Below are 16474 nucleotides of genomic sequence, written 5' to 3'. Positions count from 1 at the left end.
ATACCTCAATCTCCTCCATGAAATCACAATTAATTGTCATCAGGATAACCTGGAGTCCCAGCAGGCATAATCATTTCCTCAAGTGCGGCAGCATCTTCTCCAGAGGCGTCGACTCACTGCCGCTGTGTGCGAGAATTGTGTACATTTAGATTTACGCCACTCTTGTGCTTCAGTTTTCACCCCCATTTAAGCCCAGCCTGGCGTTAGTGGCGTGTTACAGTCTATAACCTTTTTTTTTTTTAAGGATGCCGGTTTACGTCCTCTCACCACAAATGATAAATGCTCTACATCCCCTCGGCCCCTACCGTAAACCAATATGTTCGGACATCATTCATTTATGGGGAGAAGTTAGTTTTCTTATCGATTTCACTGTTTTTACAATAAGTGGTTTCAGCCCTACAGCACGCATAACCCTCAAACTGCTGCAGTAAAAGGGCTGAAACTAGAGAACTACTCGGATATCAATGTGTGAGACATTGAAAAAGAGTCCTACCTCTGTCCTTTGGCTGTTTTTATTTTGGACCATTGTGGTTTGAATATACTGTTAAGTTGAGGCAAACATGGGCCCGGCTATTTGGAGTCAAAGGTGCATGATGTTAAAGCCTCCAGACCTTCCTGTGACTTCTCTTGTAGCTCCACCAAGAGGTTAACGTTTGTGATTCAGAGTGAATAAACTATTGGATTGGTTGCCATGAAGTTTGGTGCAGATATTCGAGGTCCCTGGGAGTTTTATCCTATAGCTTTGGTCGTCCGTTAACTTTGCGCAAAGACATACAATTATATCCAGTTGAAAAAACTAGAAATCAACAAGCGTGTCAGCTGATATTATCTTGTGTGTGCTGTATATCTGCTGATATGTAACAGTTAGTCAAGAAATGTCAATCAAGGTCCAAACAGTGTTACCAAGGATGCAGTCCACCAGCAAGCGAGATAGGTTTTGCTGTGAAATGTCCCACTTGGTACGCATCTTGTTCAATTCTTTAAAAAACAAAAAAACAAATGGATTTGTAATAAGATGTCCAATGGCTTGAAAATCTGAACCATCCAAGAAGTGTTTTCACAGTGAACCGAACCCATGGTTTAGTTTGATCCGGACCGAGACCACCTCAGGAAGGTGTGAAAGCGTCGTTAGCCTTGCTCCTCTTTTAAAGATTCGGTGTCGGCACGTCGGACGAGAACACCACCCAGTTTATAAGGGAGCCAGTGTGACGAATTACAGATTATAATTTTGTTCTTTTTTTCATGATTTATTTCCAACTTGACTCATCAGTGAGTCATACATCAGCGCCGTAGAAGAGAATATTTCAAATAATGTGGATTCTCTGTGTCATTATCATCTCCAGAAGTTATCTATTCCTTTCTCTAGACATTAACAAAATAAAAATAAAATCATCAAAGATCCATTTCCTTAATATTTCTGTCCTTGCAGTCTCTACCTTGTGGCGCCTTTCTACCCCGCAGCCTTATATAAAAAAAAATAAATAAAAAAAAATACCAGGTGTTTGATCTTTCCATCGGCCCTCAAATCCTTCACGTTGCCCTGCTATCTGTCATAAGCTCCGTCAGACGCCTCGGAGACAGGCGGGAAAAAAAATATGCCAAACGCCCTCGCTCTCAACTTTGTTGCAGGATATGCCATTCCTCAGAAACTTCCGCTCATTCACTCGCTGCTACAGCTGCTGTCGCCCGTCACCTCCGCGCGAGACGTGGTCCTTGAGTTGAACTGATTGTGACTCGGTAAAGAAAATAAAATCCCGTTACAGCTGGATGTCAGTTCTGTCTGTGCTTCGTGTTTCCTTCGCGGAGGAATTTCAGGTCTGTCTCAGAAAAGTGCTGCCACTGTGCAGAGAGACTGTTCAAACATTTATACAAGTTCTCGCCCTCAAATGTCGGGAGGCTGGAAGCTGCACCCCCACGTCCTCATTCAGGCTCTGAGCACGGCACCTGCTGCTGTCAGTCTTTTGACATGAGATGAATATATTTTATCCGGCCCTGCTCGGCATTAGGCACCTCGTTTCATTTCTGGGTGTGTGCAAACATATTCTTCCATGCTCATTGATTTTTTATTTTTTTATTTTTTTTAAAAGCTGAACTCGGCCTGAGCTGTGAATTTGATCGTGATTGATATTCAAACCAGTGTTTACTGCAACTCAACACTTTTTATTCCTGTAAATCAAATTAACACTCTGCTTGACTAATGCAGCCGGCGTTATTCACATGCCTGACCAGCATTTTGCTGACTAAGTCGTTGCTCGCTCTCTCTGCTCACCGTGCCGAGCGAAAGGTTGTTTTTTTTTATCTGGGTCATCAGCTAGGCGGCTGCCTCTCCTTTCCCCTGAGAAGACTACAGAGCACTTGATTTCAGACTGTTGTAGGGTTTCACCTTCTGAAAAATGAATGGAGTTGTATGTCGTGCGTACAGATATTCCACACAAGTAATGTAATATTTACATTATAATAAACAGAACACCTGGTCCTCATCTCTGAGGAAGTATTTGAACAATGCAAAATCTATGGAAAATACTTATGACAATGCCTGCAGCCTTTCAGTTCCGGTTGCAATAAGGTGAAGACGAAGACCGGCATGTTAGCATCTGGAAATATTTGTATAGCTCTCTTATACACCTGGGCTGCTGTGTAAAGCCTACAAGTGCAAATGGCAACAACTGCAGCCTTTTAGGTGCTTAATACTAAAGCACCTCGCAGCTCGGCGGTAGGTAATGATGGCATTATCATTGATCCCCGCAAAGTAAGTCCAGAGCGATCAATGCTTTCGTGTGTGTTTTTCCATGCAGCCAGATTAAGCTGACGCAGCACAGAGAAGACATTCTGAAGAGATTGAGATTTATCTGTGTGTGTGTGTGTGTGTGTGTGTGTGTGTGTGTGTGTGTGTGTGTGTGTGTGTGTGTGTGTGTGTGTGTGTGTGTGTGTGTGTGTGTGTGTGTGTGTGTGTGTGTGTGTGTGTGTGTGTGTGTGTGTGTGTTGCTCTGTTTCCCAGAAGCGGCCACAGGCAGAGCTTTAAGCCAACATGTTTTCTGGCTCCAGATTAGGCCTTGCGACAGCGTTGGCCAACATCTGTCTGCCATTACCCCTGTGACACTGGCAGTCATGCAGCAATTAATCACACTGTTGTGATAGTTGCTTTTCGGTCACTTGGCACCTCAGGCAAATCACTGAGCAGCAGGATGGAGGTCGGCGTTCAAAGGGTCATATGTACTGGGAGTCCTGACTGTGCGCGTACCTTCCTAACTGTAACAGAAACCAGCCTGTAGTTACTTTTATGGGGTCAGAGTTTCATGTCCGATATTAACCTCTGATCCTCTGTTCCCTCTTTTAACTGTTCATTTGTAACCATTGAAACCGGCCACCGATCAGTACCTCGATAATGTTGCAGTAATACTATGAGTGCAGAAGAATCCAGGAGCCTCACGCTTAGTGCTGCCAGATAATACTCCTCTGTTTATGGGGTCTGTAACCATCAGATCACATTTCTTTGTTGATATTGGAACAACGTATCATTGATTGATTAATCAGTTTGGTAATCTATCTTTGAACAATTTGGGTCATCGATTGATTTTAAAATCATTTATCAAAGCAGACAAAGCTAAACACTTGCCTTTTTCAGCTTCTCAAATGTAAGGATTTGCTGATTTGTGTTTTTATTCAATTCTAAATTTAATATCTTTGAGCTTCAAGCAGACTAAACAATAAATTGTTCGTGAAAACCTTTGTTGCACCCCACGCTAAAACTGTTTTGATATACAACTTATTCTTTCAGTCAGTTTTCAAGCTAAAATGACATATGTCAGATTTCAGCCTCCAATTTAAAGAAGTTCAGCTTTTCTTTGTCATATGAGTTTTTAGCTCATTGGTTGGACAAAACAAGGAATGTGAAGGTGCTGTTTTGGCATCTGGGACATAATACTGAGCACTTTACATTCATTTTATCTCCGTCATTTTATTTATGGCGCTCCTTTCTAAAACAAAAGCTACAAAGTGCTGAACAAAAACAGAGAAATTAAGGTATAAGCAGTAAAAAATATGTGAAAAAGACAATTGGTGAAATAATTTACAAGTGACTTTCTAGTAAGAAAAGTTGTGCAGGCGAAACGGCATATAAAGTACATCACAAAGAAAAGTGTTTTGTCGTCAGAAAATAAAGTTTTTCAGATTCAACATCCTGAGATTACCACCTGATATTATATAACGTTAAAGATGCATTCAGACATGCAGCGCCAAGGAGGCATGTAGCAGCAGGATGTCTGTCACTCAAGGCAAGTTGAGATCGCGCGCCTGTCACGTGATTGGTCAATGCATTTCCTCGCTCCAATCCTTGACACACACGCACACACAGTGAGGGCCGCAGTGATCTTCAAACATCAGAAATGGCCGTCACATGGAGGCAGCAGGGAGAAATGACCACCCGACAGAGGGAATGATGTTTGTTTTTGAGATGGTATCTGTCTCTGCTGTGATCTAACCAGGCTGTAATCAAAACCTTCCAACCCCAGAGGCTTCAATTCACCAGCAGCTCGGGGAATAATATCCTTATCAAGAGGAGCTGTTATGTTGGTGGAAGGTAAACACCCACCTGCATTCCTCTGGTCTCTGCGACTGTGTCAGTCTGAACTGCTTTATCAAGGGCCGCTCTCGGTGTTATGGGTTCCGTAATGTATTTGATAAGGACTGTTTGGCGCTTGGCCTATGGGCCGACATCCTCGAGGCTTGTGCTGCGCTGCTGCAATACAGCCTGAGCTCGAGCGGCAGGCTGCCTGCTGCTCGCACAAAGAAACAATCTCTGCTGAAATTTAGATTGTGCTCGTGATGTAAGAATCTTGCAGAGATGTTTACGCCTGTTTAAGTCGAGCCGCTGCGACTCTGTGTTGCAGATTTTGGCTCAGAGCTATCTTTTCAAAACAGCTGCAGACTGAAAAAGCAGCACCCGAGGTCTTGAATTTTTCTTGCTTTCTTTGTTCTCTCTTATTCCCGAACACGTTTCAATCATAGAGTGAAAGTAAGCTGGATACCAACATGTATATGAGGTTATTCCTGCATTTGTCTGGGCTCAAGAACTTAAAAACCAGCAACACTCGAGCACTGTGTGTCAGAAGATGCTGCTGGTTTCCTTTGTGTAAGCTGGAGCCTTTCTCCTCCTCTGAACCAGTGAAGATAATTCTGCACCGCTCTCTGGGATGAGCTGTTATCAAGGATGCTCAGTAATATGAGACAATGATGAGGTTGGGACGCAGGAGGAGGCCCTTTAATGAGATTTGCTGGAGGTGCTGTTGGTGTTGGCTCGCCGACTGTGTGCGGTTGACTAGTGATGGCTCTCCCCTGTTTTGTGCTCCTTCTTTGTGACTTGGAGAGAGAGAAAATTGAAAGTAAAAGATACCCCCTGGTATTCTGCAGCACTATGATGATTTTTTTTTTTTTTCTTACAGGAGGCAATCATGCACAGAGTACAGGGAAAAACAGGGAAAGCTGCTGGGTTTTGATAAAGGAACATTTACAGTGGTTGGATGAGGAAAGCCAGACTAAAAATATGACACATATACTGTAGCATCTCTGTGAAGACAAACCAGGCTGCCCTTATCAATGGAAAAAGTGATGTGATCAACCTCAAGGCTGTGACTTGAGTTCACTTCACTAAATGCTGCTCAGCTTCATGAAACGGCCTTGTACCGTTTACAGGTGCACTATAAAGAGGAGATATTTGACTAAGCAACGTTAATGAGCTCCACTTTAAATCATCTATTAAATGCAGCGTGATGGAAAAAAAAAGATTAGTCTCTTCCTTATTTGCATTGTGGCTCCAGAAAGTCTCTTGTTAAGTGGCTCCGAAAAGTCTCTCCTGTTGTCTTATCTTATTTGCAAGTGATTCCTTTTGTTTTACTTTCCGCATCTAATTGACGACTCCCCTGTGTCCTTATCTTGTGACCTACAACCAACTCAGTATTACCATACGAAAGCAGATACAAAGGGAATGGGGGTGACTGTCGACTGTTTGTCACACTGTATAAAAGCTGCCCTACTAGGAGGAGATCTGGGAGCACTGCTGGACACCTCTCTTTGAGTTGCTCCTTCTTGCAAGAATACATGTCCGATGTGTTTGATTTTGAACTGAGCCTCCGAGTAATTTTTCCAACAAACGCCTGCACACATTCTTATGATATTGCTACAGATAATCATTGTCACTCATTTTTCTGTTGTTCTCTCTCTCTCTCTCTCTCTCAGGTTCCTGTATTAAGAAAAAGGACGAGGAGTTTCCTCAGGCTAAGCCTCCGGGGGATTTTCTGATGAGGCGTCAGAAGATGAGAACATCCGAGACCGAGACCAGAACCAACTGGTCCTCCCAGCTCTCTGCCTGACCTGCGAGCAGCCATGCTGTCCTTGCATCACCCATTGAGGGGCACCCCACCCAAGATACGGGACAGTTTTCTTACATAGATTTGGCACAATAAAAAACAAAACTCACAATAGAAATGGCATTACCTTATGCAGAGCACATATTAGAGTACAGGTGAGGCTCAACCTCAGGCCAATATCCCCGGGACTCTGAAGAGGAGGTAGGCGGCCTCAGATGACCTTTCCAGAAGGACAGAGTTACACCCTGGCTTTGATGATTTAGTATCCATCCCGCTGCCTTGTTGACAAGGTCGACTATGGCTGCTGCTGATCCCCATAGCAACGGTTCCCTGGCGGGGCGAGGAGCAGACTGAGAGGGTCAATAATGCAGCGTAACGGCGGTGGGGTGGGTGTCGGAGGCCAGCCGTGGGTGTTGCGACGCGTGCGTCTCACGTGGCTCAGTTTCATGCTCTTCTTCATCCTGGTCTTCTTCCCACTCATCGCTCACTACTACCTCACTACCATTGACGAAGCTGGCGGTCCTGATAAGCGCATCTTCGGCCCGCGGCCCGGCGGCGAACTGTGCGAGGCCAAACATGTGCAGGACCTGTGCCGCATCCGCGAGTCTGTCAGCGAGGAGCTGCTGCAGCTGGAAGCCAAGAGGCAGGAGCTCAACGGGGAGATCGCCCGGCTCAACCTGCGCATCGAGGCGTGCAAGCGCAGCATTGACAGCGCCAAGCAGGACCTGCTGCAGCTGAAGAATGTCATCAGCCAGACGGAGCATTCCTATAAAGAACTGATGGCCCAGAACCAGCCCAAACTGTCATTGCCTGTCAGGTTGCTGCCAGACAAGGAGGACCCAGGACTGCCGCCGCCGAAGTCCGCGCGCTCCTGCCGCCTGCGCTCCTGCTTCGACTACGCGCGCTGTCCTCTTACGTCCGGGTTCCCTGTGTACGTCTACGAGACGGGCTCCTATCCGTGGGGGGAATATCTGGACCCACTGGTGAAGCAGGCTTTTGCTGCGTCAGTTAAGAGCAACATTTATGTAACCGATAGCCCCAGCATTGCCTGTCTGTATCTGGTGCTGGTCGGAGAGCTGCAGGAGTCCTCCTCCTCTCCGCTGCCGCCTCCTTCAGAGCTGGAGAAGCAGCTGAAAGCTCTTCCCTACTGGAGATCTGACGGACACAACCACGTACTGGTGCATCTCTCGAGAAAGTCGATGACACAGAACTTCCTGTATAATGTGAGCGCAGGACGGGCGGCGGTCGCCCAGTCCACCTTCCTGGAGCAGCAGTACCGGGAGGGCTTCGACTTGGTCGTGTCCCCTCTCGTTCATGCCCTCTCAGAACCCAACTTTTTGGAAGTGCCACCGCAGGTTCCGGTAAAGAGGAAATACCTTTTCACTTTCCAGGGTGAGAGGGTGGAGTCCCTGAAGAGCAGCTTACAGGAGGCCCCCCCTCAGTCGTTCGAGGAGGAAATGGAGGGAGATCCACCAGCTGACTACGATGATCGCATCATCGGCACCTTAAAGGCCGTGCAGGACAGCCACTTGGACCAGGTGCTGGTGGAGTTCACCTGCAAGAACCCGAGACCAAGTTTGCCGACAGAGTGGGCTCTTTGTGGAGAGAGGGAGGACCGGCTGGAGGTGCTCAAGGCTTCTACTTTTGCCCTGGTGATCGCTGCGGGTGACGGACAGCTAGTGGCCTCAGCAGGTTGCGGGATGAGGCTTTTTGAGGCCTTGGAAGTAGGAGCCATCCCGGTCGTGCTGGGAGACCACTCCAGACTACCTTACCACCAGTTTATCCGCTGGAGTGAAGCTGCCATTATAGTCCCGAAGCCCCGCGTCACAGAGCTCCACTTCCTGTTGCGCAGCCTGTCGGACAACGATATGCTGGCTATAAGGCGGCAGGGTCGCTTTCTGTGGGAAACCTACTTCTCGACCTCGGAGAACGTTCTCAACACAATCATGGCCAGTATCAGAACCAGCATCCAAGTCCCGGCGTCCCCCATCAAAGAAGAGCCCGCCCACGAGATCCCTCACAAAGCCGGGAAGCTGGCAGGAACCGACGCCAACCTGGCTGACAATGGGGACCTGGATCTGGGTCCGGTCGAGACTGAGCCCCCCTACGCGTCTCCACGCTTTCTCCGCAACTTCACATACACCGCTGCAGACACCTACCGAGCGTGGAACCGGGCCCCGGGGCCTTTCCACCTGTTTCCTCACACTCCTCTTGACCCCGTGCTGCCCTCTGAAGCCAAGTTCCTGGGCTCCGGCACCGGTTTCAGGCCCATCGGCGGGGGTACGGGAGGCTCTGGGAAGGAGTTTCAGGCTGCTCTGGGTGGGAACGTGCCCCGGGAGCAGTTCACCGTGGTGATGCTGACGTACGAGAGGGAGGAGGTGCTGATGAACTCTCTGGAGAGGCTGAATGGACTTCCGTACCTCAACAAGGTGGTGGTGGTGTGGAATTCGCCCAAGCCCCCTTCAGATGACCTGCTGTGGCCAGACATCGGCCTGCCCATTGTGGTGAGTACTCCTGCAGGAAAGATCCTTTCACTCAATAAATGTTCACACATTCATTGAAATAGCGTTAGTCTTATTCATAAGGGATACATCGCCCTCGCATCCTTTCTCTCTGAAATGCAAGTAACCTGCAACGGTTCTGATGTGTCAGAAGTGATGTGAAGTTTACTCGAGTACATCTGGATCAGTGTCACTTTGAAACTCTGGAGGAGTCCTTACAAACTACCAGCAGCTTTACTAAAAGGATTGAAGAAGTTTGACGTGCATGGTTGATAACATTTTTGCTTTTGAATTAAGCCCCCCCCCCCCCAAAAAAAAAAAAAAAATCTAATATTCATGCGGTTCTTATTTGCAGCATTAGGCCTAGTTTGTGACGGAGACTTTGTTCACAAGTGCTGAACTGACAGAGATGAAGGAAAGAGCTGGGCTCTGTAATGTTACTTCAATTAATAATCAACGTTTTGCTTTTGAACTAAGCTTGAACAATCAAATATTCATGTAGTTTCTATTCACGCCAGTACAGGGTTCCTACACATCCTGGAAAACTCTTGAAAATGAAGAGAAACGGAGTAGAACCGTTGTGTTGTCCTGAAAAATCATTTTGACACCGTCATCTTTTGCTGAAAGCAAAATTTGAGATCTCTACTGCAGCTGAAACGATGTTCAGGGAGATGACGTTAGAAAAGCAGGATGACCGTTTCCAGGCTGAAACACTCTGAACGCCCCACAAAGCTGCGGGCTTTTGAACGCACCCTGAATCATGTCAGGTGGGTGAAGACGGAGTGCCCTTCCTGAATAAAAACGACTGGCATCAAATCACCTTTTGAAATGTAGTCGGACAGGAAACCAAAAAAACAAAAGTAAATGAAGTGATCCTTCAAAATGCCCAAATCAGCCGGCTGGTAACAAGTTTGACTGTTAAATTATTGTTTTCACGCAGAGTTTTAACGCCAGCTGTCTCAACAGAAACATAAAGTCTGTAGGATTGAGGAGGATCTTTTGGCAGAAATGGAATATTCCACTATGTAATAATGATGTGTTCATTTAGTGAACAGTCACCTGAAACCGTGTTTTGGTTACCGTAGAATGGAGCCCCTCGTATCTGCGCAGGGAGCGGGTTCTCCTCTTTTTGGCTTTACAGGACTACGGGTACCGACACATTTATCCATGTCTTTTAAAATGTCTCGTCTCGTGTCTTGCAGGTTGTCCGCACCGAAAAGAACAGCCTCAACAACCGCTTCCTCCCGTGGGACGCCGTGGAAACCGAGGCCATCCTGTCCATCGACGATGACGCTCATCTCCGCCACGACGAGATCATGTTTGGGTTTAGGTCAGTGAAGCTCATCAGTACTTCTGGTATTTTACAGCGCCCGCGAAAAGTACGAGCCCACCTCGGAAACACTTTACCGCGTGGCAACATTAAAACAAAATGGATTTAATGACACTGATCGACAGAAAGCGTCCCTTTCAATCTCTAAAGGAGCCGTATTGCCTCGGCAATGAACAACAAATTCAAGGTTCAACGTAAGATATTCAAATTCAATTAAAGGTTTAGATAAATTGCAATCTGTATTTTTTTTTGTCTTTTTTTTTTTGTCAGGAAAATGCTGTGATGAAAAATGAATTAAACAGAAGGGAAAGCCTCGTTTCCTCCAACAAGCAAAAATGTCCCCAAAAAAAACCCCCACTGAATAACAGACAAACGGAACCACGGAAGTGTAGAAACTAAACAGGAAACGCGCTGTCAGCGTCTTACTCGTAGTGTTTTTATAACTTGAATACAGCATGACGGCCGTGTTTAAACCAATGAAATGATCAAGCACGCTGTTGAGTTATTTTTGTGCACCGCCTCTCCCAGACTCTCCAGCAGCAGATTGTCCAGGCAGGCAGAGACGAGCTCTCCCGAGTGTGCGCGCGAGGTCATTTGTCATGAATTATCTCGGGGCTCCCCCAGAATTACCCAGGAATGCTTCCTCACCTCCACTCGCGCCACGCAGGAGAAATTACGCAGCAGCTGGCTATCTTAGACGTTTAAGTGGTCTCGCATGAACTCATTTGAGACATTAAATTGCTTTTGGAGATTTTCTGCATCCTCTGGGTCTGAGGGAGGAATTTCAAGCATCTCAAGCTGATAAACTGACTTTTCTTTTCTTTTTTTTTTCTTTTTTTTTACTCTTTAAGACTTTCTTGCAGCGACAAAGCTTACAGCATCTGTAAACATGTGCCAAGAGTAATTGTATCTTAAAAAAAAAAAAAAAAAAGTGGGTATATACTAATACACGATGTAATAGAAAACAGCCGTGTGGATACTTGATCGCTTCCCAAGAGCAAAATAGTTGTCACACTGTATATTTGGATGGCAAGTTTGAAGCAGCTGGATTTTAAAGCACAGCAGTATGCGCAGATTAAGTAACACATCCACACAATAAAGTCTTCCATTAAACGTGTATTAATTCAGTCGGTCTTCATCGGTTAATTGAAAATGGGACATTTTGCTGACCCCCCCCCCCCGGTTGGTGTGTCACAGGGTGTGGCGCGAGGCCAGAGATCGCATCGTGGGCTTCCCGGGGCGATATCACGCGTGGGACGTCAACCATCAGTCCTGGCTCTACAACTCCAACTACTCCTGCGAGCTCTCCATGGTCCTGACAGGAGCTGCATTCTTTCATAAGGTAAGATCACGCACTCTCCACAAAAACCTACCACACCCTGACAAGTAGGGCTGCCCCCAAATAGTCGATGACGAGCGCATCATCAGTCGATTAGAACCATTTTTTTTTTTTTTTTTTTTTAGACGACCGGGTTTTCATCAGTCGTTTGGTCGTAGGAAGAAAAAAAAAAAAAAAATAAAAACTGCACTTTGGCAAAGATGTTTCAATGACCTACAGAAACATTTGGTACTGGCCAAGCCTTCCCCTTGTGGAAGGTGTCTTTGTGGGTAACCTGAGGTCATGCAGTTCCCGTCAAATCTTGTGCACCACTGCACATTTGGTCTGGACAGTACAGGCTCTTCACCAGCTCGGAGCCGGGCCAGCGTAAAGATGCTACGTGGTTCGGGCCGCGGTCTTCTTGTGCTCTGGCTGTCTATATGTTGTTTGTAGCCAAGACGAGATGCTAAAGGCAGACATACAAAACACTGTGTTGAAATAGATTAACGAAATGTTCCCGTCTCCTCGCTGGTTAGTTTTCCCGACACACTCGGAATCATTACTGCTTTTGCCGTTAGCATTGTCGCTAATAGGCGGCTCACTTTGTGCCTCTGCTTGTAAAAGACATATTTTAAAATCTCATTATTACAGTTTTGTATTTGTCTGTAATGTAGCACAGTTTTAACAATGTTACTCAATGGATTATTTGTCAGCCCAGAAACTTGCAGTGTTGCGAATAATTAAATTGATATGATTTCTTCAGTCGGGTGAAGTTTGTCTTTTAGCCGAGTCCGTGACGTATCCCCCCGTGTGTTTGTGTTCTTGCAGTACTACGCGTACCTGTACTCCTACGTGATGCCCCAGGCCATCAGGGACATGGTGGACGAGTACATAAACTGCGAGGACATCGCCATGAACTTCCTGGTCTCCCACATCACCCGCAAACCACCCATCAAGGTCAGTGACGGAACGTGCAGCTCCGGCTCTTCAAGCCCCGTTGCCCCCTTCGGGCCCCGCGTGTTCATATTTTCACCTACTTAGCCCTGCCATTACTCAAACTGGCACATCCAATACTACACACAAATTATAAATAGGAAAAAAAAAAAAAAAGGAGATCGAATCGGTGCGTTATGCCTGGTTTTTCTCCTGGATTTTTATTGGAAGGACATTTATTACCGGAGAGTATATTTATGGCTAGACAAAAAAAAAAAAAAAAAATGATAGGAATCAAGCCGGGGAAGCTGTTGGAACAGAAATGTCACTGCGGCCCTCAGTTTTTAAGTTCTTTTTGATTTCGCGTGGCGTTAATATTCAGGGGTGTTTCTGAGGGGAATTAAGGACGTCTTTGATGGAGTGTGTTGCATGACAGCGTTCCACTGCCAGGAATAAACCTTGTGAATAATGAATTTGGGGCAAGTTTGAATGTGGATTCCTAAATGGTAAAGGAACATATTTTTCTCTTTTAGTCAAAATGAGACAAATTAAAAAAAGAAAGAAAATAAATTGCTTTTTATGCACCACCGCTAAGGAATTAAAAAAAACAACAACTCGGACCTCGGGGTATCTTTCCTTTTTCTCCAATCCTTTTTTTTTTTTCCCCCGTTGTTGCTTTTAGTTATTTTTATTAATTGATGTCTCATCCTCGTACTTTCCCCCCGAGTCACATTTGCACGGGGCGAGATTTAACACAGTCATATTTTTTGAAACGACGGGTCCTTAATTTAAAAAAAAAAAAGGGCTCGAAAAAAGCCAGCGTTTGTTAATTTTGCGTTGTTTCGTTGTCAAGAGTTCAGCAACAAATATCAGTAATAAAGAAAATGTCAATATACATTGATTGCTGTGGGAATACATGTATTCTGTGCCGTTTAGTTTTTTTGCAATCCAATTTATAATTATAATTTATATGTGACGGTGAAGGCTTCAAGAGTCTGGACATTTCTGATTCGGGTACCTTTTTGAAAGAGCTTGAATTGACAAAACTCTTGTCTCCATCCGTCTCAGGTAACGTCTCGTTGGACTTTCCGCTGTCCCGGCTGCCCTCAGGCGCTTTCTCACGACGACTCGCACTTCCACGAGCGCCACAAGTGCATCAACTTCTTCGTCAAGGTGTACGGCTACATGCCGCTGCTGTACACACAGTTCCGCGTGGACTCGGTGCTGTTCAAGACTCGTTTGCCCCACGATAAGACTAAGTGCTTCAAGTTCATCTAGCATCGGGCCGAGAGACGCAGCACAAGAGCCAGAAGCGAGAGAGTGTTGAAGGACTGGAAATATTTCAAAGAGAACAGCAGCTCCCACTGCAAGCAGTGACAAAGATGAGAGGACCGCAGGGTAAATGCACAGAAGGAAAGTTCTGGGGTCGGACAAGTTTACCTTGAAAGCCGCTGGCTGGTGGTCTAATCCACAAATCGACAAGAGAGTTTGAAGAGTGGACACTGAAAGGGACCACTGCCAACAAAACAAGCCTTTTCAGTGGATGTCACTCCTCTTTTTCCTCATGTTCTCCAATCATGCTCAATCGTCAACCACTAGCCACAGATGTCATTTGCACCTCTTAACTGCCTGCTGAAGGAGGAAGGTGGTTGTATACAGTGTACAGAAACTCTCCCAGGTTCAACCCAACCTGGCAACGGAGTGAGTGAATTAAGTGACGGACTGAAGCTGGGCTGCGTTGGACCCAGCAGACTGTTTCAGCCGAGACGGCGAAAGCGTCAGTGGCACATGGCTGCCAGTTCGCTTTTTTTGTTTTTTTTTTTTTTGTTTTCCATTTTACAGTTACAAACTGTACTTCTTGTACATGTACGTGAGAGAAGCACTGATGGTCAGAAGTATTTTATTGAACTTTTTTTTTTAATTTTTTTTTTTAAATAATGTTTAAATGTGTCAATCTTGATGTGGAGTGAACATTTCCCAGAACCTGGATCTGCCTGTGGGAGATCAGAACGAGACAGGACCTCGACTGGAGAGTAAAAACAGGTCGGCCCAATCATGTTTAAGTAAGTGCTCGAGAGGGGATTCACTTCAGCGGTCACCATAATGCCTCAAAGAAGTCATGAAAACCAGCCACCATTTTATTGTTTTTTTACGCTTACATGATCCGTTTGTGTAAAGCGGCCTGTTTTTTTTTAATGGGGTGTTTACCGACGTTTGTAAAACCGGTCCGAGGTCAAAGAAGTCATGTTTGAAATGTAAATCATATTGACCAATGAACAGCTACTATGTCCTTAACTGAAGCGCAACTAAGTCCGGAGCCACAGCTGGCAAAAATCAGTTAGAGGTAGGCTTTGATATCTAATTAAGGTTGTAATTATGCAGAAAGTTAAATGTACTGTTACAATTATGGTAAAAAAACAAACAAACTCGGAAAGCAGTTTGATATTGTGGTGAATACAGTTGCTCTCTGGTGGAGCGTTTGGCGAGAAAATCAATTCTCTTTACAAATCGGTTCGTTATATCTGAAACTACAGCCAGCAAACGGTGAGCTTTGCTTCGTTTAAATTTGCATAAAGAGTAGAAACAAGTCTGACTGTCAAAAGGTAACAAGTAGCACCTTTTTTTAAAGCTCACTAATGAACTCTACATCTCATTTTATGGGTGTCGGAATATTTCTCGGCTGTTTCCCGGCAACCGGTAAAACCACAGGAATAGTCTGGCACATATTATGAAACCATCTTTCTTTTTTTTTGTTGCTTTTGTGCTCTACGCTCTGTGTGGATTAAGGCAATAAGGTGTAACGTGTTCATATTTGAGCTTTATAAAAAAAAACGTGTACTGCTGCTGTTACCGTTTCCCATCTTGGTGCTACGCTAAGCTAACCGACAGCCAGCAGAAAGTTTTTGTCCGTGTAACGCGAGTCGTTCCTCTCGAACTCTCCGCCAGAAAGCGGAACGGTTTCCCAAAATATACAACTGCTCTTTTTTTTAACCTGTAGCCAGTTCTGGCTCTGCTACGCAAGTGTTAGACATGTCCCACCGTGTTCCTGTCATCGCTCGAAGTAGAACTTTCCCACCTCCGACAGAAACGTCACTTTACAGTGTCGCCATATTGGTCTCACTTTGTCTTTTTACCGTTGCTTGATGAATGTTTTCTTTGCCAAATAGGTACGATGTCCGCTGCTTTACGGCATAATTTGCCGGGTGCGAGGTGCGAGTGCTTGCTAAAGAGATGCAGTCTGGTACACCCACAACCACGTCCACTCTGCATGGTACTTTACCAGGAGTCAGTCCGGTGGAGCCCAACCCCCTCATGTATTATAAATCCAAAATCCTTGATTTGACCTTGTCAGACTTAATTCCTGTAATCTGAACAAAAGACAAACCTAAAAAAAAAAAAAAGATCCTTTATATACGATATTCAAATTCGTGTTTTTCCCCAAATTGTGTTCTGTGACGATGCTTTTATGAAACAAAACTCATAAGTCCATGGTTCCTGTATATTTATTGAATATATTATTAAAAAAAAAAAAAAATTTTTTTTTTTTTTTTTTTTTTTAAACTAATAATGAGACATGCAATAAAATGGAAAAAAAAAAACATTGTAGTTTATTATTCCTAATGAGAAAGAGGTCCCGACTTGATAAGAGCCTTAAAACTCATGTCATTTGCCAGGGAAAACTAGCTGGTGCCCCCGAGTGGGAGGAGGGTCGGGGGACCTCACTGACCCGGGAGCAGCGAGATGACTGGTTGTTAAAAAGGTCAAACTGTAACCCGAACGTCACAAACGGAGCTGAAACGAGAAGCCAACGGAGACTAATTGAAGTGTTCTTGAAGCCAAATCTCGACCTGCTCCAGCTGGCTGCGGCTGCTTTGTAATCCTTGCAGGCAAACATAAAAATATTGGAACAGACGTGTTTACCAAAGAAGGATAAACGAGGAGCCAGATTCCTGATTAGTGTTTGGTAAAGTCCAATACAATAAAAAAAAAAAAAAATACAAATAAAAGGTCCAAATTTGACTCCGTT

The 16474-nt window shown here is 45.1% G+C and overlaps 1 protein-coding gene across 1 annotated transcript; it reads left to right on the top strand.

Annotated features, from left to right (window-relative positions):
• Window positions 1-6239: 6239 nt before the first annotated feature.
• On the top strand, window positions 6240-15153 carry extl3 (exostosin-like glycosyltransferase 3). The gene is made up of 5 exons (XM_069708555.1): window positions 6240-8869; window positions 10069-10196; window positions 11394-11538; window positions 12343-12471; window positions 13516-15153. Exons 1-5 carry the CDS (start codon window positions 6731-6733, stop codon window positions 13723-13725), a joined length of 2751 nt encoding a protein of 916 aa, XP_069564656.1. The 5' UTR covers window positions 6240-6730; the 3' UTR covers window positions 13726-15153.
• The last annotated feature ends 1321 nt before the right edge of the window (window positions 15154-16474 follow it).

Source organism: Brachyistius frenatus, unplaced genomic scaffold (genome assembly GCF_029030835.1).
Source record: "Brachyistius frenatus isolate BFR_SWC_R1_liver_20210118 unplaced genomic scaffold, ASM2903083v1 Contig_76, whole genome shotgun sequence".
NCBI classification, from domain to species: Eukaryota; Metazoa; Chordata; class Actinopteri; family Embiotocidae; genus Brachyistius; species Brachyistius frenatus.
The sequence above is the reverse complement of the archived record's forward strand: the minus strand, read 5'-3'. Positions and strand labels throughout refer to the sequence as shown.

What these genes read in the sequence shown, in the direction of transcription:
- extl3 (XM_069708555.1), top strand. Translation starts at nt 6,731, where the DNA reads ATGCAGCGTAACGGCGGTGGGGTGGGTGTCGGAGGCCAGCCGTGGGTG. An exon ending in ACATCGGCCTGCCCATTGTG is followed by an intron (nt 8,870 to 10,068) that starts GTGAGTACTCCT and finishes CGTGTCTTGCAG; the next exon opens with GTTGTCCGCACCGAAAAGAA. An exon ending in GAGCTGCATTCTTTCATAAG is followed by an intron (nt 11,539 to 12,342) that starts GTAAGATCACGC and finishes GTGTTCTTGCAG; the next exon opens with TACTACGCGTACCTGTACTC.